This window comes from Trachypithecus francoisi, unplaced genomic scaffold, assembly GCF_009764315.1.
Source record: "Trachypithecus francoisi isolate TF-2019V2 unplaced genomic scaffold, Tfra_2.0 Lachesis_group6, whole genome shotgun sequence".
Lineage (NCBI taxonomy): Eukaryota > Metazoa > Chordata > Mammalia > Primates > Cercopithecidae > Trachypithecus > Trachypithecus francoisi.
The window spans coordinates 41,139,956-41,165,084 of NW_022681471.1; the positions used below are offsets into that span (position 1 = coordinate 41,139,956).

The following is a 25,129-nucleotide window of genomic DNA, read 5'->3' on the forward strand; positions in this document are numbered from 1 at the left end:
ATAGTGGTGGTCATAGTGCTTATTTATATAAAGTGACATGATATCCATCATGTGACTATTACAACATGTGGCATGTAATAGACAGTAAGTGGTAGCTCTCTACTTCTCCTTCAGATTAGTCAATGGATGTTTCATCTGTGTAGCTGTAACCTCTGAGCTGTTAATCTCTAGTTCAGGGAAATTAATTAAACATTATATCAATAGGTGCTATTCTGAGACATAGCTAGCTTGTCCATAAATGATTGAGTTGACTATTTAACTGCCTACTTGACCTGTTTTTGGACTCTTGCCCTTGTTTTCATAATTCAGGGGCTTAAACACCTAGTTTAGCCCAGGTGGCTTTTGAAGGTTTCCCTAATGCCTCCCTCCCCAGAACCATGGCTCCTACTAATAATAAGGACCACATTGTAGTCCTGACCCATTTAGGTCCTTTGGCCTGTGGGGGTTATTCCGGTTTCCAGAGGCTGATAACATGCTGAGCCTGTTTTACCCTCTACTAAGCTGTTTGTGTCCTTTGGCCCCAGAATGCCGAGTCATGAAGGGAAACCCATCAGCCACAGCTGGCCCAAAGGCATCCCCAACACCTCAGAAGAGTTCAGCCAAGAGCCCTGGTCCTATGCGCCGAAGCAAGTCTCCAGCTGACTCAGGTAACGACCAAGACGGTGAGTGCTCTTTTCCTAACTGTGCACGCTGACTTCATTTATGGAGGACAATACTGTCTGCATGCAGAGGAATCAGTTCCTCATGAGCACTACTGTGTCTCCATGAAACCCTATTCTGTCAATTCAGGGACTAAACAGTCAAACTTGTTTGGAGTCATGGAGGCACAGCTACAACCATTATTCCACTCAAATGGATGCAAACCAGAAACCTGGCCCATTGTCTATGCTTGCTGTAATGCTTACTGTCATGGTTGTCATCATTTTCATCATCTTCAACATCATGTGGCAAAAACATATTCAATTGAATAATCAAGTTAACCATAAACCTGAAATTAAAAATCAGAATCAAGAAAAAGAATATAAAAAACAATACCCCAAAGTGTCAACATAGTTGACTCACTTGAGCTTTAAATTTGACTCTGAAGTAATTAGAAGCCAAAACAAAAAGGAAACAAGTACACTATATATATATATATATGCCACATATATAGGGAGACAACATAAATTATATAAACCTCACAATGGGAAATTAAAGCATAGACCAGAAAACAAAGAGATTTGCCATAGAAGATTTTATATAGTGGATAGTGAGTTATCTAAAACATGTGCTCTATTGATCACTGCCAACCCATGAACTATTTGTTACCAGTCAGTCTGTGGCAAGATTAGGAGCTTGTGCCAAATGTAAATAAACTATGCCAGGAAGCAAACCACTTAGCTCAGCTGACTTTTTTTCAGAGCCTGATTTCATTGATGAAGACAGCAGTATGTTGATTTGCATTCTGATGTGAACCCTATCTTGTCTTGGACCTACAGTTTGAGTGACACTGACCTAAGAGGCAATGTCTTCCATTCTTTTATAACAAATATAAACAATAAAAGGCCTCTGAATCCAAGTTCAGAAGCTTAGGTTTATGCACCATTTGAGGTTCTTCACACTAAGGAAACTATATGTTCCAAAAGACATACATTTGTCATCCCAAGGCTCAGAGTTTATCATGAGAATTCTTACAGTCTGAGAGCATTGGGAAAACAAAAAGCCCCTTCAGTTTGGGGCATGATGAGCAGCCTGATGGCTTTGAAATGCTTGTGCCAAGATGAATAGCCTGTACTGCCTGCCTCACACTGCCAGGAGCATACATATCACCAGTCATTTTTTTATTCTTGGGTTGAGGAAATTGAAGTATGAAAAGGCAGCCCAGGCTTTTAGTACTTCCATGTCTTTGCACTCCCTGTTCCCCCATACCTGGAATGCCATTCCTCTAACCCATCAGCCTTTTTTGCTTGAAAGCTCCTATTCATCCTTCAAGACCTCACATAGAGATAATTGTTCCAGTTTCTACAATACCATAGCATGCCATTCATATCTTTGGGGTAATATTCACCACACTGTGTTGTAAAGTATGTGTTTACCTGTCTACTTCCCCAATTAAATACTGAGCCCCTCAAAGGTAATGTGATAGGTTCATTTTCATATCATCAGTGCAGAGCACAGTGCCTGGCCCCTAGTAGATGCTCCAGTATATTTGTGAATAAATAGATGCACAACAGTACCTATTTTACCCAACATGGTGCTAGAGACCAATCAAGCATTTAGATAATGTTTGCTGGAGAAATAAAAAATACATGTGCCTTGATGCTATCTTGTTCAGATGTACAGAAGAGCACATAAATCTATATCTAAGCAAATTCATATTGTTGAAACTACAAAGACCTAGGTTTTAACACTTGGGCTGACAATAAAGTTGGACAATTTTTAAGCAGAGACTTGCAAAAAATACACTTTAAAACACTTGATCAAGATTAATAAAGTCTGGCAATAATTGCTTAGCTAATCATTTCTTAGAAACAGCAGTAGCTATTTCTGGGATTTCTAACCTGTATTACTTGTATCTTGCTGTGAAACAAATTCATTACCCCAAAACTTAGTGGCTTAAAAAAGCCATTTCTTTATCTCACAATTTTGGTGGGCAAGAAATTCTAGAGTGTTTTATCTAGGTGGTTCTGGCTCAGAGTCTCTCATGTGGATATCATTAAAATAATGGTAGGGGCTGCAGTCATCTGAAGGCTCAACTGGGGCTGTAGAATCCACTTACAATATGGTTGTTGGCAAGATCTCCCACCTTAGTTTGTGATCCAAGAGAATGAATAAAGAACAAGATGTATTACCTTTTGTGATCTAGTCTCCATAGCCAGCACTATCACTTCTCCTTTATCATATTCATTGGAAGCAGTCACTAAGTCCAACCTATATTCAAAGAGAGAGGAACCAGACTCTGTTTATTAAAGGAAAGAGTGTTGAAGAATTTGTAGATCTGTTTTTAAACCACCATATAACCCGTCAGTTAGAAATTCTCAGGTGGTATCAGCTTGAAGTAAATAGATTCTCTTTGCAGACTGCATCCAATTGGTTACCCAGCACACGTGAACACAACTACCTATAACTACACAGTTTAAATATATGTCAAATCACTGATCCCCAGAATGCCATCTACAGAATTTCCCTTCTACAAAATATGCACCTCACTGACTCTAAGGTAGCAGAGATATAACAGGAATACATTAGAATTCAATGAATATTTGTCAAATTGAAGGGAGTTATTACATAATAGACCCCAACCCAGGCTTTGGCAGGCAAGATCTGTTCTTGCTTTTTCATAACTCCTTTACTAAAAAAAAAAAAAAAGGAAAAGAGGATTTATTCCAACCCACATGATAAAGAGAGTAACTAATTTGGGTGTATGAGGTGAATTTGCTTGACAGATATCAGAATTACAAATAACCTCTGTTTCCTACCACCAATCTAACATTGTGTTCTCAGTTTAAATAATTGGAATATTCATTTATATTCTGATGTTCATGAACATAAATGAAGTCAAACCCTAGTCTAGACAATCTTTATGGCAATTGCCAGAATGTTTGTGCTCATCTCAGATAATGTGTCTAGAGCCTCCTCATGATTCTAACCCTGAAGGGTTGTAACATAACCAAGCCCATTTCATGAGAGTTTGTTCAGAGCCTAGTCCAAGGCATCCATTCAGTGCACATTCCGTAAGGGCAAAGTTGATCTCAGGCAAAACAGTACCTTAGCTAAGGTTTGATTTTGCTATACCCTTTTTCCCCTCTCCACTTCCACCTCACTCAGGACCATTCCAAGCTGGGAAGTGGAGATGGGTAAGATATGAAGGAGGAGAGGAAGATGACTCTCTAAGAAGTCCCAGCTACGCCACTTCCTGGCTTTGTGGTTTGAGCAAGATTTTTGCCTTCTCTGAGATGTGATATCATCGTTAGATAATTCAGAATTTGAATCTCTATAGATAAGGATAATTTTCCATTCTTATCAGTTATTTACAATTTACAGAGTTGTAAAATAGCTCCCACAGAAACAAAAGCAGATAACCAGAATGATAAGCTATAGGCAATGCATACTTTTCAGTTGGCATAAATTTCTCCTTACTGACATTTGAGATTTAAAAAGGAACAATTGTTTCATAAAATGTCAAGATTTTTTTAGCTGTTAACCAGGGACATATACAGGTTAAAATACACTTAACCAAATGATAATAGTGTTAGGTGGGGCAAACAGGCTTTGTTTGTTTCTAGGACATGGTAGTACCACCCTGTTTCTATCCTGTGTTAGTCAGTCTTGGATGTGGAACTTGTGAATGGATTTATAAACCTTCATTCAACCTGAGTAACAAAAGGTTAAGTAAGATAGACCAAAGGAAGATTGTCTTCCTTTGAAGACAAAAGAAAGAGCAAAAGTGTTCCTCTTTAGCAGGAATTCTAACCAAATGAAACATTGACTGGGTTCAGGTTCAGTTTAAGGAATGTTTTGATGTTCTACTTCATTGGAAAATATATAGGTTTGATTCTGGTTTGAACAAGTTTGCTAGATATCTATATCTATATCTATATCTATATCCATATGGTCCAATTAATAGTTCGGTTAATAGCTAGGTTCGTTCTGACTTGAGGTTTAGTAAATTGATGCTATTTCGTCTGTAATTTGTGCTATAATTTGATTCTTTATTCCTTAGTCTTTAGACCTTAAGTTGTCCCTTTCCTGTTCTGCCCCATGAATAAATCAAATCCTTCTACTTTATTCCCTTCAAGTTCAATCCTCATTTCTGCCAGTATTGAGTTTGCCCCAAATGGAATGTCTGTTGCTAAGCCCTAAACTCAAGTTAAGTAAGGATTTGGTTGTCCATATAATATTTCTGTAAGGAGCTCATTTTCACTAGGCAGAACTGATGGACTCTTAGAATCCAAGTCATATTAGCTATGTCTGTCTTTAAATCAGGCCATGGAACTGTGGTAAAAAGATAAAATCTGAGCCCAGGAGGCTCCTATGGGATATTTGAAAAAAGCTTATGCAGTTCCACACTTTCATTAACCCGGGACTTGCCATTTTGATGAGCAAAGGTAAGCCTGGCTTCAGAACTAAAGAAAGACATGTCTCTCTCTGTTTCCATTTCAGCCATTAATGTGTTAATTTTTCCTTTATGTAACTTTGTCCCCAATTGAATTGAATTAAAAGGACAAAATAGCTAGTTGCTGGAAGGAATCTTTCGCTTTCTTTCTTTTTTTTAAGGAGCCCCGAAGGAAGCTAATTACCCACCCTGGTAGGCTGAGAGAATTGTAATGTGATAATTAGTTTGCTATTCTTCAACAGTAAGTCATTGTGTAGCAATCCAATGTTCTCCATTCCCCTTCCCCCAACTCATGTGCACCTATTTCTGAAAGTCTGATCTTTCCCGTTCCCAAACTTATAAGAAAGAAAGCCTTCTCTAACAAAATATACAGCCTTTAGAAGGGGAGGTCAAGGGACACAAAACAGCAGGGTTCATGAGAGACCTGTATCCCAGGGTCCTTCTTTTCTGAACCTAGTAGGCTGCTTTGAGTTGCCTAAGATAGAGGGACTTGGCCATTCTGACCTTCCTGAAAGTGACTGTCTAGACCAGCTCTGCTCAACAGAAATAGAATGTGAGTCATAAATGTAAATCATGTATATTATTTTACATTTTCTAGTAGCCACATCTTAAAAAGTTAAAAAATGGGCAAAATTAATTTTGACATTTCATTTAATGATACATTCAATATATTATTAACATATAATTAATGTAAGAAATTATACATTCTTTGAAACTGAGTTGTATTTTACACTTACAACATATCTCAGTTCTGACTAGCCACACTTCAAATGTTCAACAGCCATGTGACTATTGGCTACTGTTTTAAACAGCACAAGAATACCTTTCTTCTCTAGCTAAGACAGATTCATGATAATGGTCTTTTTACATGAATTAGATGCTATGCACTTTGCAAAATATTTCCAAATCTATTACCTCAGTTGTTCCTCATAATTGCAGTATGAATTAAGTTGGAAATGGATAATTACCTCTTTTTTTTCTTTCTTTTTTTTTTTTTTTAGATTGGGGAACTAAGATACAAAGTTTAGGATCTTGGGATCTTCCCAATGTCACACACTACTTAGCACCCAAGAGCCAGAACGCCGCTCTCCTGACTTCCCAGCAAGCATTATTTGCAGTGTCCCACTGACATACAGTAGTATATGGGATGTCCTGTCTGGTGAATGCAAAGGTCTATGTTGGATGGTCCCTGCTTCTTGGCTTCCTTTACCCTTCTCCCATCTCCAGGCTAGGGAGGTGGAAAGGCAAGGGGTGGGTTGGTATCTGCGTCATTTTCTTTGTGCTGCTTTGAGCAAAGTCCCACAAGTAATTAGGTGCCTTTCAGTGCTACAGAGCACTGAAACAAGACAGCTTAGACATTCCTTCAGCTCCTCTAGCTCCCCTACTGGCAACTCCAAAGGGAAGTGGTGTCCTTGACAGAGCTGTGGAAGAGAAAAACTTCCCTGGTTCCTCCCCCAATCTGATTTTTTCTAAAACCTGCTTAGAAAATGATTGGAGCAAACAGTATGTTGGGTGCCAGTGAGCACCCCATAGTGCATGGTATATAGTGATATCTCCCTACAACAGGAGTCCTATCAGCCAGCCTTGGCTTGGGACTTGTGTTTACACACAACTGAATGTACAAAGTACTCCTGTAAAGTACTTAGTAGTGCTAGGTGCTATGAAGAAAAAGGATGTTAAGGTGAATTCCCTGTGACTAAGAAATTTATGATTTATTTGGGTAACCAGTATACATGTAAATTTTAAATATATATTTACAAATACTTATATAGCTTCTATTATGTGTCAGGCAACTGTTCTAATCACTTTACATGTATTAACTAATTTAATCTTTACAACAACCTTCTGAGGCAATTACTATTATCCCCATTTTGCAGATGAAGAAACTGAGGCATACAAAAGTTTAGTGACCTGCCCAAGATCACACAGCTAGTAAGATGATAGAACTGGATTTAAACCCAAGCAATCTGACTCCACAGTCCACAATTTTAACCACTGAACCATTAATGCCATGTTAATGGTAATAACTTATTTAAATGCAAAATGCATAATAGATACTGGTAGTAAGTATTATTGGAACTATTGGAGTTCATGGGGGAGAGCTCATTAGGGACTAGAGTGCTAAGGGAGAAATTCCTGGGAGAACTGGAACTTGAAGGAGGGTTATATATAAATTGATAAGGAGATGGATACTTCTGGCTGGCGGGGAAAAATGAACAAAGGGGCAGAGGTGGTGATGAATATGGCTTATCAGGGTACAGGGAGGAGGCTCTTAAATCTACCTCTCCAGCCCCAATCTTCCTTCTGGATGTCAGACCCATAATGCCTACTAAACAATCCTGTGTATATGGCTTATATATGGCAAATACAAGCTATCTAAAAATCAAAAGCATTTCCACCTCCCATCTCTTTGTCTGACAATACAATTATCATCCTTCCCAGGTTCAACACCCTGGTGCTATTTTTGACTTCCCACTCATTAATCCTGCATACCCACTGTGTGCTGTTGTTATCGTTGTTGGACATGTGAACCATCTCCATGTGACTCATGCAGCAGTCCCTTCCTTTCTCTTATGACCTGATGTCTTGATTATTTCACAGACTTCTTAGCAATATTTCTGCTTCAAATCTCTGTCCACTTATCCATGTGGTGTGGTGCCACCACATTTCTCATCCTAAAACACCATTTTCATTGAGCTACTTCCCTGCTCCAAAACTTTCAGTGGCTCCACACTATTCATTGACCAACACACCTTCCCCTGCCATAATAATGCTGAGAGGGTAAAAAGAGAGAACAGTATAGGGCCAATCATTTTGCTTTGGGGAACACAGCAGTAAAATGCAAAAAAATAAATAAATAAATAAATAAATAAAGAAGCAAAACAAACAAACAAACATAAAACAGAAATAGTAGGCTTCACCTAAGGAAAGCTTCAGTTATCTAATACTTGACCAACTAGCCAAAGAATTAGCCCTCAGCCTACATAGACTGATATCTCATCTCTTATGGAATAGGATTTCCTAACTCAGTGCCTATGAATTGAATACTTACTCAATGCTAGTAGTGGTGGTAGTAATATTGATAGAAAGTACAATTTATTGAACCCTTTTCTATGTGGCAGATACTTGGCTCAGCACTTTGTGTATAGTCTGCCACATAGTCATCAAAACAGCAACAATTGAGATATTATTATTCAAATATTACAGATGGGGAAACTGAGACTCAGAGAGGTTAAGTTAGCCCCAGGATCACAAATCTAGGAAAAGGCTAAGCCAGGATTTAAAACTTTGGCTGATTCCAAAGTCTGTGTTCTTTTCACAAATTAAGAACAATGCAGTTTGTCCTAGTCCCTGCACCAGGAAAACCAGCAGTCAGCATTGACAACAGGCTAGCTCCACCAGAAACATGTTCTGTTTCTCAGTAGGAAATAAATGTTGACAGCATTGTCAACCCTGAGAAAACAATTCTGGCACTTCCATCAACCCCCCTACAGATGTCCTCTTCTTGAGGGAAACTCATCTGTGTCAAAATATTGCAGGACTGGGTATATACATTTGTTTAGTAACAAGGAAGACTCTTACTTCTCCCCCTTATTTAAAGGATTCATAACTCCATGCTGTCCAAGATTCCGTAGGAAATAGATTTAAAATTCAAATTCCATCTTCTGAAGTTACAGTGTCTCACAACCTACAATTGAATTTTGCTTGAGAACAAACCCTATGATCAAATCATTGAAGAACTATTCTCAGGCTCTCAGTTCTTGCTTCCCTAATGGATGGGTCTAGGGAGAGGGACAAAGGCTTTTCCATTGAGCAGAAACAATTAGCCAAAGCAGTCCACACACCCTGCCCAAGGGCTCTTTGGAATGTATGTGTGAAAACCACAGGGTCTGTCTCTTGGCCTTGTTCTGAAGTAAGTTGAAACCACCTTGGATCCACTTGGATGGCCTTCCAGGAAAAACTCCCTGTATTTGTAAGGAGAAAACAAGGTATCTTTGGACTGGAATGAATAAAAGCTTAGAGCATCTCAGTATGAGAAAAATGAGGAAGTGGCAGAATTGTGTGTTGAGATCTCCCTCTTCAAGGCATTAGGGAGTTACAGAACACAAGACAGAAAATGAATCACTAGAAGTTCACAGTGGGAGGTATGTGATGTGCTAACTTTAAGGAAATTTTGAAATAGAATCTGTGAGCAAGTCCAGAAGCCACCATCCATTGAGGAGGGGCAGAGTGTATACCATTTATGCAAGTCATACCCTCTCTGAACCCCCATATCCTTGTTAATTAAAAGGAGACTAGTAATACCTGGCCACCATCTCTTAGAGCTATCAGGAGAATAATTTGAGTTCATGTATGGTAAAATGCTCTGAAAATACCTGCAGAAAAACAGCTGAAATTATAAAAGGGGCTCTGAAATTATTATCATAGCTCTTTTGTAAAACTGGGGTTGTTTTAAATGAGCAATATTTCAAAATGACATCAAATAAAAACCACGAGGCTTGATTTTGAGTTGGGCTCAAATGTTGGGCTTAGGATGGAAGGAAAAGCCAGGGCTAAGTGAATGGGCATTAACTTGGTTTGGTCTGTGGTCAAAGGTTGGGAGAAAAGTAGATGCCAAGCTGTCCCTTTATTTTCTGTACCATTCTGGTCATGTAAACTTGAGCCCAGGAAGTATAATAACTCATGTAACTTGCTGCCCAGGCAACTCTATAATTGCTACACCTGGGGCCTCTTATGCCCAACTTGTACTCAGTTGCCTCCAAGTTTCCAGGAATCGGTTCAGCCTCCAGACAAGGGAATCCACAGTTTGGGAGTTTAGCATCAACTCTGCCTAGCTGGTGACCCCACTTTGTCCTTGGCCAAAAACTCACACCAAAAACTGGACTTTCTCATTTTTCTTTGGGACCTAACCTCTCCCTACTCGATCCACACGCACATGTCTATTACTTATCCCCCAGGAACCCATTTTTCCCCATATATTTAAATCTCCGTAAATCTAGATAAGTCAGCCTAGTTTCCTTACCAACTATCCTGTTTGGGCTTGTGCTGTTCCATTCTGACAGGAAAGGCAGACAGAGCCAAGGAGCTAAAGATGAGTACAAAGACAAGAACAGGCATAATCATTCAGAGGAGCCAGTGAACCAAGACTGCAGGACCAAGCTTGGCAATTGTGCTGCATAGCTGAAGGGCACCAACTGAGAGGGTGACAGACAGGGCATAGATACTATCTTCCCAGAGAATTCGGTAACATGAGGGTAGTTACGTGTCATGCTAAATGCTCTGTCTGCTATTGTTTCATGACACTGTGTATGATACCCAACTGGTTCGGTGAATGAAAGAAAGCTCTTGCTAACCACTTTCTAAATATAAACCAGACCGAATAGGATAGAAGCCCCAGAGATGGGTGTCAGCGCTGGTGTCTGTCTTTTTTCATTACTTTCTCTTTTCTTGGCCACAACTTTCACCCTCCTCATAGGAAGGAATTTCAGAAGCAATTAGGTTTTTTTGTTTGTTTGTTTGTTTTGTTTTGTTTTGTTTTGTTTTTTAAGAGCCTATGTTAGCAAAAACAAAAAAAAAAAATATAGGCTTTGGAATCAAAGAAACTTACATTCAGATCCTGTATTTGCTACCCCTAGCTGGAACGTGTGTGTGTGTGTGTGTGTGTGTGGTGTGTGTGTGTGTGTGTGTGTATGAGAGAGAGAGAGAGAGAGAGAGAGAAGAGTGCCTGACCTATCACAGACACTCAATAAACAGTAATTTTTATCCTATTTTTGTTGATAAGATTGAAAAGGTGGCCTAGGAGATAGAAAAGTTTTTGATGCCCCTTGTTGCCAAGGGGAAAAATGGACTATACAAGAGTTGAAAGAGATGAGAGAATTTGGACCATGTATAAATAAAAGGTCAGAACAGTGAGACAATGCTGTGGTTCTGAGAAGGGAAATTAGAAAGAGAGACAAGTTAAAGATGGAGAAGATCCACCAAGGCATTTCCTAATTCCCACTTAGAAATGGAAGCTCAAAGACAAGAGCTAAGGATGGTTAGTAAAGAAGAATAAAGGAAAACGAGGGATATCAAACAGTGGTGCCATTTCCAGCCACTCTTAAAATGAAATGTGGATCTACATGGATTTACCAATCCAAGCACACAAAGTTCATCAGACCCTATTTGTATTATCTCCTCCTGCCTCTTTTACTTGACATTTATGTGAACTGGCTCTAGAATCCATGTCAAATGGCACCTTTCCAGATTTTTGTCCCACAGAATCCATAGACAAAGTATGCCTTTGAATACATTTTATCTAGTCTGTAAACGTAGGGCCTCCTTCAGCTTGTAATGAATCTACATTTAACTGTGCAAGTCTACATTACTTAATTTCTCTATGTCACTTTTGGATTTCATTCTGTCAGGGAACTCTGGAAACGTCTGAGAAAGTGTCTGTATTTTTACAACAATGCAGTGAATGGTAGTTAAATTATTAAAAGCTGATTTCCAAAATGCTTGTTGAATGTTGATGACAAAATTAAGTCCTTTATTTACAAACAGCTTAAGATTAATTCTTAATTTTAAAAGGGAGAGGAATGGGTGGAGGAGAATTGGGAACATATATAAATGTACACATATGCAGAGAATATATAGAGAGGCATATATGGAACATGTACTTATGTACTGCCCCTAAAGTTACTGAGTGAAAATGTTTCAGAGGATGCTGACAAAAGACCTGGAAGTTGCTGAAGAGCCTATGCATTCAGTTCTGTAACCAATAAATAGAAACTGACTCACATGGAGACATGCTTGTGCTTAACAATTTTCCACACTTTGGCAAGGCCAGTGGACTCATTTTCAGCTAGGTAAGTGTGTAGGTAAAAAAGACAGTTCTAATATTGAGGGTATAGCAACCATCCCTTTATAGCTTGGCTAACAATACTGGGACACTAGAATCTGTGAAGTATATAGCAATCATGTAAAACAAAATGCCAGAGGAGAACTTAATGGGGTTGCCCACTACTGTCAGACTTTATGGCTGAGGTCACAGCTCTTTTGGAAGAGTTCTATTGTGTCAGCTCATATAGGTCTCCAAGATTGCTTCTGACCTTGAGTGCTATGGGTCAGGTCCTGCTGGGGAAGCCCTCAGGCACTATAGGTGGTCCATTAACTCTTTCAACTATTAACTCCTTCATTTCTGACAAAGAGTAATTCACTGCTTTGCGGCTCCACAGCCTCTTGCCTTTTCCAAAGTGCATTTGTTATTCACAAAAAAGCCGAGTGCCTTGACAAAGTCTAGTGCCCGCATTCTTGGTACTGTTTGGCACAGGTCATGTTCTTTGAGTGGTTTATATGGTATGTAAACACAATACTCTATGCTTATCTGGCCTCTAGGACTCTATCTACCATGGTATTCATTCTCTCCCTCCCCCGTGGCCTTAGTAAACCATCATCACCCCTCACCTGGATTAGTGCAATGTCTTCTAACCAACCTCTTTGCTTCTACCCTACCCCTTCCCGCTCTGCCCTCAGTCTTAACCAACCACAGTAGCTGGAGCTTTAAAATGCAAATTTGATATCACTTTCAGCTTAAAATTCTTCTGTGACTCTCCTTCAGAAACCAAATGCAAACTTCTTAATAGGCTACACAAAAAGGCTGCCAGGGGCTGACCCTTATCCTCTGTCTTCAGCCTCATCTCCTGAAACTCCCTGCTGGCACCCTGTGCTTGAGCCATTATGAGTTACTTGCACTTCTGTTATCATAATGTATTCTCTCACACATTCATGTCTTTGTTTCTGCTGGTGCAATTTTTTTTAACTTTTTTTTTAGGTTCAGGGTTACATGTGCAGGTGTGTTATATAGGTAAACTGTATGTCATGGGAGTTTGGTGTAGAGATTATTTTGTTAATCAGATAATAAGCATAGTACCTGATAGGTAGCTTTTCTGATCCTCTCCCTCCTTCCACCCTCTACCCTCAACTAGGCCTCATTGACTGTTGTTCCCCTCTTTGTGTCCATGTGTTCTCATCATTTAGCTCCCACTTATAAGTATGCAATTAGATATTTGGTTTTCTGTTCCTGTGTTAGTTTGCTAAGGATAATGGCCTCCAGCTTCATCCATGGTACTGCAAAGTACATAACCTTGTTCTTTTTCATGGCTGCATAGTTTTCTGTGGTGTATATGCACTACATTTTCATTATCCAGTCTATCATTGATGGGAATTTAGGTTGATTCCATGTCTTTGCTACTGTGAATAGTACTGCAATGATTATACACATGCATGTGTTGTTATGGTAGAATGATTTATATTCCTTGGGGTGTATACCCAATAATAAGATTGCTGGGTCAAATGGTAATTCTGTTTTAAGTTCTTTGAGGAATCACCACACCGCTTTTCAAAATGGTTGAAGTAATTTACATTCCCACTGTCAGTGCATAAGCATTCCCTTTTCTCTACAACCTTGCCAGCATGTTATTTTTTGACTTTTTTTTTTTTTTTTTTTTTTTGAGACCAAGTCTCACTCTGTCGCCCAGACTGGAGTATAGTGTCATGATCTCAGCTCACTGCAACCTCCACCTCCCTGGTTGAAGCAATTCTCCTGCCTCAGCCTCCCAAGTAGCTGGGATTACAGGCACATGCCACCACACCCAGCTAATTTTTGTATTTTTAGTAGAGACAGGGTTTCACCACATTGGCCAGGATGGTCTCGAACTCCTGACCTCATGATCAGCCCGCCTCAGCCTCCCAAAGTGCTGGGATTACAGGCATGAGCCACCATGCCCGGCCGACTTTTTATTAATAGCCATTCTGACTGGTGTGAGATGGTATCTCATTGTGGTTTTGATTTGAGTTTCTCTAATGATTAGTGATGTAGAGCATGTTTTCATATGCTTGTTGGCTACATGAATGTCTTCTTTTGAAAAGTATCTGCCTGTTCATGCCCTTTTCCCACTTTTTAATGGGATTGTTTGTTTCCTGTAAATTTGCTTAAGTTCCTTATAGATGATGGATGTTAGACCTTTGTAAGATGCATAGTTTGCAAGTATTTTCTACCATTCTGTAGGTTGTATGTTCACTCTGTTGATAGTTTCTTTCACTGTGCAGAAGCTCTTTAGTTTAATTAGATACTGTTTGTCAATTTTTGCTTTTTTTTTTTTTTGAAATTGCTTTTGATGTCTTTATTATTAAATCTTTGACAAGTCCTATGTGCTGAATGGTATTGCCTAGGTTGTCTTCCAGGGTTTTTCATTTAAGTCTTTGATCCACCTTGAGTTAATTTTTGTACATGGTGTAAGGAAAGGGCCCAGATTCAATCTTCTGCATATTGCTAGCCAGTTATCCCAGCACCATTTATTGAATAGGGAGTCGTTTCCCTATTGCTTATTTTTGTCAACGATCAGATGGTTGTAGGTGTGTGGCCTTATTTCTGGGCTCTCTGTTCTATTCCATTGGTCTATGTGTCTGTTTTTGTACCAGTACTGTGCTGTTTTGGTTACTGTAGCCCTGTGATATAGTTTAGTCAGGTAATGTGATGCCCCCAGCTTTGTTCTTTTTGCTTATAGTTGCCTTGGTTATTTGGGCTATTTTTTTGGTTCCATATGAATTTTAAAATAGTTTTTCCTAGTTCTGTGAAGAATGTCATTGGTAGTTTGATAGGAATAACATTGAATCTGTGCATTGTTTTGGGCAGTATAGCCATTTTAATGATATTGATTCTTACTATCCGTGAGCATAGAATGTTTTTCCATTTGTTTATGTCTTCTCTGATTTCTTTGAGGAGTGTTTTGTAATTCTCATTGTAGAGATCTTTCACCTCCCTAGTTAGCTGTATTCCTAGGTATTTTATTCTGTCTCTAACAAATATGAATGGGATTGCATTCCTGATTTGGCTCTCAGCTTGGCTGTTGTTGGTGTCTAGGAAGGCTAGTGATGTTTGTGCCTTGATTTTGTATCCTGAGACTTTGCTGACATTGTTTATCAGATCATGGAGTTTTGGGGCAGATACTATGGGGTTTTCTAGATATAGAATCATGTCACCTACAGAGATGGTTTGACTTCCTCTCTTCCTATTTGGATGCCTTTTATTTATTAGTCTTGACTGATTGCTCTGGCCAGAATTTCCAATACTATGTTGAATAAGAGTGGTGAGAGAGGGACCAGGCAAAGTGGCTCACGACTGTAATCGCAATACTTTGGGAGGCTGAGGCAGGAGGATCATGAGGTCAACAGATTGAGATCACCCTGGCCAACATGGTGAAACCCCATCTCTACTAAAAATACAAAAATTAGCTGGGCATGGTGGTGCCTGCCTGTCGTCCTAGCTACTTGGGAGGCTGAGGCGGGAGAATCACTTGAACCTGGGAGGTGGAGGTTGCAGTGAGCCAAGATCGTGCCACTGCATTCCAGCCTGGTGATAGAGCAAGACTCCATCTCAAAAAACAAAAACAACAACAACAACAACAACAAAGGGAATGGTAAGAGAGGACATCCTTGTCTTGTGCTGGTTTTCAAGGGGAATGCTTCCAGCTTTTGCCCATTCAGTATGATGTTAACTATGAGTTTGTTGTAGATGACTCTTAACATTTTGAAGTGTGTTCCTTCAATGCCTAGATTATTGAGAGTTGTTAACATGAAAGGATGTTGGCAATTCTAATGCCTAGAACACCCTTCCTATCCTCTCTGCCTATGTGTTGTTATGGTAGAATGATTCTATGTCTGATTCATCGTTTTTTAAGGGCTTTATTGAGATACAATTTACATAACATATAATTTACTAATTTAACATATGCAACTCAGTGGGTTTTAGTTTGGCCATGGAGTTGTACAACCAACATCACTATTTAATGTCAGAATATCTTTGCCTTCCCCAGAGAAAACTTGTACCCAATAGCAGACTTTCAATCTCCTGCCCTTCCTCCAACCCCTGGAAACCATTAATCTACTCTCTGTCTTTATTGATTTGCCTATTTCAGATTCATCTTTCAAGATTTCTCAGGTGTTGCTGTCTCTTGTTTGTCTTCCAGGCCCCAGATTTCAAAGTCTGTTATCTGGATTCCAGTAATACCCTATGCAAGGCTATGTCTTAGCGTTTATTTCACTGAATTCTTGCCTGCCTCCCCCAGGAAGTAACAGTCCTCTCTGAAACCCCGATGCCTAACACTTTGCTTGGCTCATAGGTAGTGCTCCATAGCTACTGGCTAAATGAAAGAATGACAGGGAGGAGGGCTTCTCAATGAGTGGGTGAGAGATGAGTGAGGATATAAGCCAGACAGTGAATGCTTAAGTGTCCATTTTTCAGCTCACTTGCACTTAAATAAACTTACCAACCACTACACTGATGTCTCTTCCATCTCTACAGTTGATGTGCATGTTCCAGAACCTAGGGAAATATTTCCATAAGTGGTGCAGAAGGAATATATCCTCAGGAAATATTCATGATACAGCAGTTTAAGCTTTACCTATGGGACTAACAGGAACACTCTCAGGCCATCTTTCTGCTTAATGTTTTCAATTTTCTATTTATTCTCTCTCTCTCCACCCCACTCCTTCTCCCTCCCCCCTCTCTTCCTCTCCTCCACTCTCCACACAACCTCAGGATATTTGCTTTGCTTTTAAAGCACATTTTAGAATATCTCTGTTTAACAATATAGGTCTTAAGACTTAAAAAAAATAATACTTTAGTATGAAATGTCTGAACAAGAATCCACTTTGAAAGCTGTTTAATTGTTCCATTTTAATATTCCACATTTCTTTCTTCATGATTGTATATTAAAAAGCTCATTAGCAAGGGAATATAAAACAATTTAACAACAAAATAGAATATAAAGATGTTTAAAAAGAAACTCTCTGATTTTCAGCATTTTCTTGGCTAGAGCCAAATGGGAGTAAACCCTGACTCTGGCTACCATTTTGGATCTTTACGTGTCTCTATGTCTTTCTCCCTGTTTCAACTTCCTCCTTCTCTTTTAATATCTTATCATCTTCCATATCTCTTTTCTCCTCCATTCCTGATCTCTTTGTCACTCTCTCTTTTTTGATTTTCTCCTCTGCCCATTCTGCTGCCTGAGGCTTCTTTTAATGTTTCACCTTCTGTTTCTCCTCCACTTTCTCTTTCATTCTTTCTAACTAGTCTATTTTTTCTTTCTTTCCTCCTGTTCCTTTCACACATGCAGAATGAGCTAGGAAAGGCACAATGGTGGGGCATGAGCAGGAAAAGAGAGTAGGAGAGACTAACAATGGGGCTGTCTTTCGCCTACCCCATCATCTGCCACCAAAGGAAATGTGTACTGGTCCAAATCGCCCATATTTCTTCCCCTTTAAGGTAAGGCACATAACCTCTCTGTGCCTCACTTTTGTCCTCTATAAAATTAAAGCAAAATAGTACCTTCCCAGACTACCTCCCAGAGATGTTAGGGGCAAACCTGGGAATGAATATGAAAAATGTTTGAAAAGAAACAGACCCCTGTGATTGGGAAGCACTGAGGAGGAACGGGTGGGAGGATGACGGCCTTGCACTGCATAGGGATCCAATTAACTGAGGATTGCAGTTCTTGCCCCTTTGAGGAGTGTGTTTCTTTTCACCTTTGTTCTACTCACCACATCACTTGGTTGTCTGTGTACCTTGTTTGAATGTTCTTAGTGTCTTCAGAGGGGAAGGATAACTTGCTCCTTTGTATGCTGTTGATTTTTATCCCTTCCTTTTCTCTTGCCTTGGGCTAGCAAACGGAACCTCCAGCAGCCAGCTCTCTACCCCCAAGTCTAAGCAGTCTCCCATCTCTACGCCCACCAGTCCTGGCAGCCTCCGGAAGCACAAGGTATTATGTCTCTTATACCTTACTAAACCTCTTTGCACTCAGAGTTTCCTGAATGGCTCAGTGAAGGCTTTCTCTTCCATTCCAACTCAGAAGCACATTAAGGCCAGAAATTTTCTTCATCTGGCTCCATTAGCTTGAAGTTCTGGGAATCCAAGCAGGGAGCAAGCTTATAGTCATTTTTATTTATTCCTCCAGTTCCTGATTTATTTCCTGCTACATTCTAACACTTCTTCCAAAGGGTTTCCAAAAGGTCTCCAAAGCTAATGAGGTAACCAAACCCTGCTTTGGGACATGGGTTGAGCACTTGTCTCCCCAATTCAGAGACATAGCAAAGGGGGTGTTCAGGGCACTTTATGTCACCAGGCACCAGTCAGTGGAAATGACAAAGATAGCAGTCCCAAAAAGTTGCACTGAGTTACCTACTCCATTTAGATTTACTGGACATCAACAAATGAATAGCTCCTACTTTCACTATGTACTCTTCATTACCAGGCAGATTCTGGTGCAGTGTAGGAAGAGAGCACATATACACATTGCACTGGCCTTGGCCACCATGTACACCCCTTAAACTATTCCAAATAAATATATCATTAAATAACAGAGCACATAAATTCCCTAGCCCTACTGTCCAAACAGATTCTCACCCAAAAATCTCTGTGTAGAAAATATGCAATGGTCACTGCCTTGAATCTCTTATACCTAAGACAGTGTTGATGTGACTTACTCTCTGAATACCATACTGTGGAGCAACTTCCTCTAGCCTTCTCTAATCTTTTTCCTGCTCACAAGACTGGGTGTGAGATGGTAAAAGGCAAAAAGCCACCAATATGACTAACTGCATCACAGAATCAGAGATGGTCAGAGATGGAAGACACCTTAGATGGAGATAAATTAGTTTTATTTGATTCTCTAAATAATCTTATGAGGTTTGACATTTTATAGATGAGGAAATTGAGAGCCAAAAGGTTAAGTTACTTACCAGGGTAACATATCTAGCTATAAGAGTGGTACCCAAGTCACCGCCAGTGGTATGCTATAGCCAGCTCACACGAGGTGGTGAGAGCTGATTGTGTACATTGCTTCTCAACTCTGTATTGAATGACATCATATTTGTAACTTGAATTTGGCCATGGTGGGAATATTTACACCATGGACATTAACAAATACTATAAGTCAAGGTTGTTTTTTTCTCACAGTCAGTTGCTAAACAGTTAACAGCACACCACTGCCCGTCATCCATTTTCATTTTCTTTTTTCTATATCAGTCTTTTAATTTCCTGGCTAATCTGGCTACTGCCTGCCCCACAATTTCTAATGTCTGTTCCGTTGCTTTAATGGCCCCTTTAACTTCTGCTATTGAACCTTCCAGAACTTTCTGATTGTCCTGTTGAGCTATTTCATTTCACCAAAGAAGTATTTACTGAACTCTGTGTAACCAGTGTTACCTAGAGATTATGAGATGGATGAAAATAGTTTTTATAGTTGGCTTTTAGTTATTCTTTGCTGAGCAGCAAAGCTTGTAAATATGGACATGCCAAAATGGGAACAGACTACTTCTGTTGTTGCACTGTCCACACAGCACCTCCTATATGCCTTTCTGCCTCTACCTTCCTTTTGGGAGGCATGATTTACCCTAGCACCTTCCATCGGTACCTTCCCTAAAGTGTGAAGGCAGCTTGGACATTTGTTCTGCACACTCGAGTTATTCAGTTTTTCAACTGACATGTTCAGGTCATTTACGCTGAGGACCTATCATCCATAAGCCCACCAAGGTGAGTTGTTTGCATTGTTAAACTATTTTTCCTGGTTGAGCTTGCAGGCACTTATGGCTTGTTTGTTTACTGACTCAATTCTAACCATTGAAGGACTAGAATAAGCTCACAGGTGGCAGCATTGTCAGAGCTTCACTGTTTTCATAACTGTGGAATTTTCAGTGTTTCATTTTATTTTTAAAATTACTCTTTTTAAAGACAGTTAAGCAAGCAAATGTTAAGTAATACATTATATCATTTTCTAGAGCAAGCTTTTAAATTAAGTAACATTTAAATTTGGTATAATTCTCACTATTTTTAAAGCTCTTTATTTTTATATCATTTCAAACTTACAGAAGAGTTGCAAAAATAATAAACAACTTATGTATCTCTTTACAGGGATTCACTAGTTGTTTATATTTTGCCTCATCTACTTATTTTTTATGTTCTCCCTCTCTCTCTCTCTATATATATATGTGTGTGTGTGTATATATATATATAGACACATACACAAATAAATACATATAGTACATGTTATTATTTTTTCTGAACTATTTGAGCTTAACATCATGGGCAAACATTATGCCCCTTTACCCCTCAATATGTCAGTATGTAGTTCCTAAGAACAAGGACTTTTTCTTTCATAACCATAGCGCAATCATCAAAATTAGGAAATTTAACACTGGCACAATACTATTATATACTCTACAGTCCATATTCAAACTTTATCAATTGCTTTAATAATTTTTTTTTTCTGGTCCAAAATCCAATCTGGAATCACATGTTGCAAGTTCTCATGTCCCTTTAGTCTTCTTTAATCTGGAAAAGTCCCTGAGACTCTCTATCTCTCAGTACAGTATATTGTAGAAATAAAGGGTACAGGCCAGTTATTTGGTAGAATGCCTTTTCAATTTGGGCTTGTCTGATGTTTCCTTGTGATTAGATTCAGACTCTGAATTTGGGGCAGGAATATCATAGGAGTGATGTTGTATCCTCTCAGTGCATCCTATCAAGAAGCAATAGTGTCATGCTTACACTACCAGTAATGAAGATTGAACTGGTTTTTCTGAATAAGATAAAAAGCTTGTGACCCTGTCTCAGTCCCCCTGGATCTCAGGTCCTAGATTCATGCTCCTCCTTTCACACAGCTACCTGAACCTTAGCACCATCAAGTCTCGGGGCAGCAGGTCTGAGCAGATCTCATCTAAACTTCTGTCCAAGTGGACCTGAAAGGTGTGAGTCATGATGCAGACAGGAAGCAGATGGCTGAGGCCACGACTTTCCTCCTGCACAACTGGAAAAAACTTGAAGTCCCAGCATCCCTTTGGTAACTTTTGATGGCTGTGGCGGGGCCCTAAGCTGTAATCAGCTTCTTGGCTTCTTCTCTTAAGCAGTTCATGGAGAATCTACTTTAATGCAGCTGCAATGGGGTTAGCCAAAGTCCGCATACTCAAGTGTTACAATGTGGACACGAAGTAAATCCTTGGATAGTTAATGAGAACAACATTTTGCATTTTCATACTGCTTTTTTTTCTATTGCACAGCCATTTTCTCATTTACTCTTGTGATATCCCTGTGAAAGAGACAGGGCAGATAGCATTTCCCTTTTACGGATGAGAAAAAAGAGGTGCGGAGGAAAGACAGTCCCAGTATGATTCAACAAAAATTTATTAAGGATCCCTTTGGAGAAATACGTAGTAAAGATTTTCAAAAAATCTAGAAGGATAAGGAAACTCTTTCATTTATTTAATTTTTAAAATTTCAGATCAGTGATTGCACCAATGGCTTGAAATTTAGAGGCATTTTGTATGCAGTTGTCTAGAGACTAAAGGGAAGTATATTCAACATAGTATTTGAAAATATAAATAACGTTATTTAAATATGCACTTTCCTCTGCTTCCAGACTTCTTTTGTCCTCTTGTATGTGCTTGGAGAGGCCCTTTGATGAATAAAGTAGGGTCCTGACCCTTAAATCACAGAATGCAACTAACTCTAATATAAGTGGCTTTGGGTAGTATGATCAAGAGCTTACGAAAGGACTGCATGAGCACAAAGGAGGGTGGGAAAGACATCCTACTGGGAGAGAGTGGGAGATGGGGAAAGCTTTTCACAGAGGTAACATTTAAGTGGCTGGTGAAGAGAACAGGCATGCCAGCTTTAAAAAAATCAGCAAGAAACAATCACAGCATCATAAAATTGCAGGGCACGTTTGGGAAATAGAAAAACCAAACTAGAAGCCAGGTTTCTCAAAACTCCTCCCTGACTTCCTTTGGACTATAAGCTCCTTGGACCAGAGACCAACTTTTTGTTTTCTCTAACACAATAGTATCGCCAGCACAGCTGTATTTGTTACAAACATTTTGTTCTGTAGGGCTCCAAGGGACTAAGCAAATGAATTTCAGGTGCAAATTATTTGTATTGCTAAGCAATATGTGTGTTTCTGTATTTCTACATATCAATCAACAACAACAGAATGTTGAGATAATTTCTTTTCCTGAACACTGTTCTACCCATACAAGAAAATACATTTTGAATACGAAATAATTTGATGGAGATACAGTGTTCAGAAGTTCATAATTAGGCCTAGTTCTATGAATTCTCTCCATTGCCTGCATCTCATGCCATTAATTTGGAGTCTCCCAGCAGCTACAAGTGAAATCTCTTCAGGATTCTACCCTCAGGCCTTATCCCCGCTTCCTCTGAGATAAAGTTCTGGAACAATCTTCTCAGGTAATTTTTTCCAGCAACCAAGCAACTCCACTGAAGTGTCTGTTGCATGAATAATGCTAAAGCCCAGTGGTTCGGTGTGCTGGGACTCAAGGTGGCCTCCATATTATTAAAAGGTACTTTTGTACTACCTGAAAAATACCCAGGGAGTTCACTAACTTGGCAATGTGTGTACCATTTCTCTTGCTTTGGGGTAACTACAGAAAAAAATAGAATGATTGCAGTTTATAGAATTTTGGAACTAGAAGGAACCTTAAAGATCTTCCTCAGTTTTAAGATCTAGAAGCAAGTACCCTGAAAAGAGAAGTTAAATGGCAAAGGTAGGCCTAGAATCTGAGTCTCCAGACTCTTAATCCTATGCTTTTTATATTACAGTGTTGTTTCATCATATGCAAGTTTAACTTAATGGAATTCATCAATAGTCATAACATAGTAATAGAGCGAACAACTATAAAACCTTCTCTTACATTTGTATACATCATTACATCCTGAATATCACTACATACCTATATATACATATGTATATATATTTATAATATATATATTATATTTATTACAATATATACAATATTATAATATATGTGTTATTTAATATATTTATAATATATATAATAAATATATATACATGTGTATATATAGGTGTGTAGTGATATATATTATAAATATATATACATGCATATTGCTATATATGGCTGCATACTCAGAAATCACATAAATAGTACTTAATTGTCAATATAAAGGATTTTCAAAGATACTTTAAAACAATAACAGCTTATTGAGATATAATTCCCATAGTATAGAAGTCACTCCTTAAAGGGTGCAGTCTGGTGGTTTTTAAGGTAATTGAGTATACCGCTATCTACTTTTAGAACATATTCATCACCCTCAAAATAAACCCCTTACCCGTTAGCAGTCGCAGCCCCTTCCCCTTTCATCCAACCCCTGGCAACCAACCACTAATCAATTCTGTTTCTATGGGCTAGCATATTTGAAATAGTTCATATAAATTTCCCCCTGAAAACTGCTTTAGCTGCATCCTATAAGTTTTGGTATGTTGTGATTTCATTTTCCTTTATCTCAAGGTATTTTCTAATTTTTCTTGTGATTTCTTTTTTGACTCACTGGTTAGTCATCTGTGTGTTATTTAATTTCAACATATATATGAATTTCCTGAATATCTTTCCATTATTGTTTCTAATTTAATTCCACTCGGGCAAAGAATATAATTTGTATCATTTAAATCCTTTTAAATTTATTGAGAATTGTTTTATGGCCTAGCATATGATCTATCCTGGAGAATGTTCCATGGGAGCTTGAAAAGAATATGTATTCTTCTCTCATTGGATAGAATATTCCATAAATGTGTATTTGTTTATAGTATTATTCAAGTCCTCTAATTACTCGTTGGTCTTCTGTCTAGTTGTCCTATCCATTATTGAAAGTGGGATATTTAAGTCTTCACCTAATATAGTTGACTTGTTTGTTTCTCCTTTCAATTCCATCAGTTTTTGCTTCGTGTATTTTGGTACTGTGTTAAGATACATAAATATTTATATTTATGTTTTCTGGATATATTGACTCTTTTTATCATTATAAAATGTTCTTTGTCTCTAGTAATAAATTTGTCTAAAGTCTATTTTTTTTCTGACATCAATACAGCAATTCTAGCTCTCTTTAGTTACTGATTGCATGGCAAATCTTTTTCCATCACTTTACTTTCAACATATTTGTGTGTTTGAATATAAATTGTTTCTCTTTTAGATAGCATTGAGTTGGATCATGTTTTCTAAAAATCTATTTTGCCAGTCTCTGCCTTTAATTGGATTGCTTTATCTACTTATGTTTAACATAATTATGGTAAAGCGGGAATTACATCTAACATTTTGCGATTTTCTATATATGTTATATCATTTTTTGTTCATTACTTGATGCTTGCCTTTTATGTGTTAAATATATTTCTTAGTGCACCATTTTAATTCCCTTGTTGTATTTTTACTAATTTCATTTTGAGTAATATTTTTTAGTGGTTGCCCTGAGGATTACAATTTACATTTTAATACACTCTACTTAAGATTAATACAAACTTGATTTAAATTATATATAAAAATTTTGCCATAGCATAGCTCTGTTTCTTTCCCACTCCTTTTTTCTCTTACTGACATACAAATCAACACAATCTTGTAATTACTAGTTCTTGTAGTTGTCTTTTGAAATAAGCCAGACACAGAAAGAAAAATATGGTATAATCTCACATATATGTGGGATCTAAAAGAAAAAAGGGTCAAATATACAGAAATGGAGAATAAAACAGAGGTTACCAGAAGCCCGGGATAGAAAGGGAAGAAATGAGGTGATGTAGGTTAAAGGACACAAGTAACAGATATATAGGATGAACACATCTAGAGATCTTAATGTAAAATATGAGGACTATAAGTAATAAAATTGTATTATTGGGTAAGTAGATTTTAGCTGCTCTTGTCAGCAAAAAAGTAATTATTTCACTATAGTAACCACTATACTATCTATATGCAACCCATAACATTATGTTGCAAACTTCAATATACACAGTAAAATTTACTTTTAAAAAAAGAAGAAAAGAGTTACAAAAATAAATTTGTACAGTCTTTTGTGTTTACTTATACATTTACTATTTTTTTAATTATGTGGATTTGAATTACTTTCTCATATCCTTTAATTTCTCTGTGGATGATTCTCTTTAATATTCTTTTGCAGGACAGGTCTGCTAGCAATGAATT

At 38.3% G+C, this 25,129-nt stretch overlaps 1 protein-coding gene across 1 annotated transcript in view; it reads left to right on the forward strand.

The window, feature by feature from the left end:
• Window positions 1–20,876, forward strand: part of DCX (doublecortin) — a 114,283-nt gene extending 93,407 nt beyond the window's left edge. The window contains 4 exon segments of the mRNA XM_033201367.1: window positions 525–647; window positions 17,801–17,895; window positions 19,627–19,667; window positions 20,795–20,876. Coding sequence (XP_033057258.1) covers window positions 525–647; window positions 17,801–17,895; window positions 19,627–19,667; window positions 20,795–20,876 — 341 coding nt within the window.
• Window positions 20,877–25,129: the final 4,253 nt, after the last annotated feature.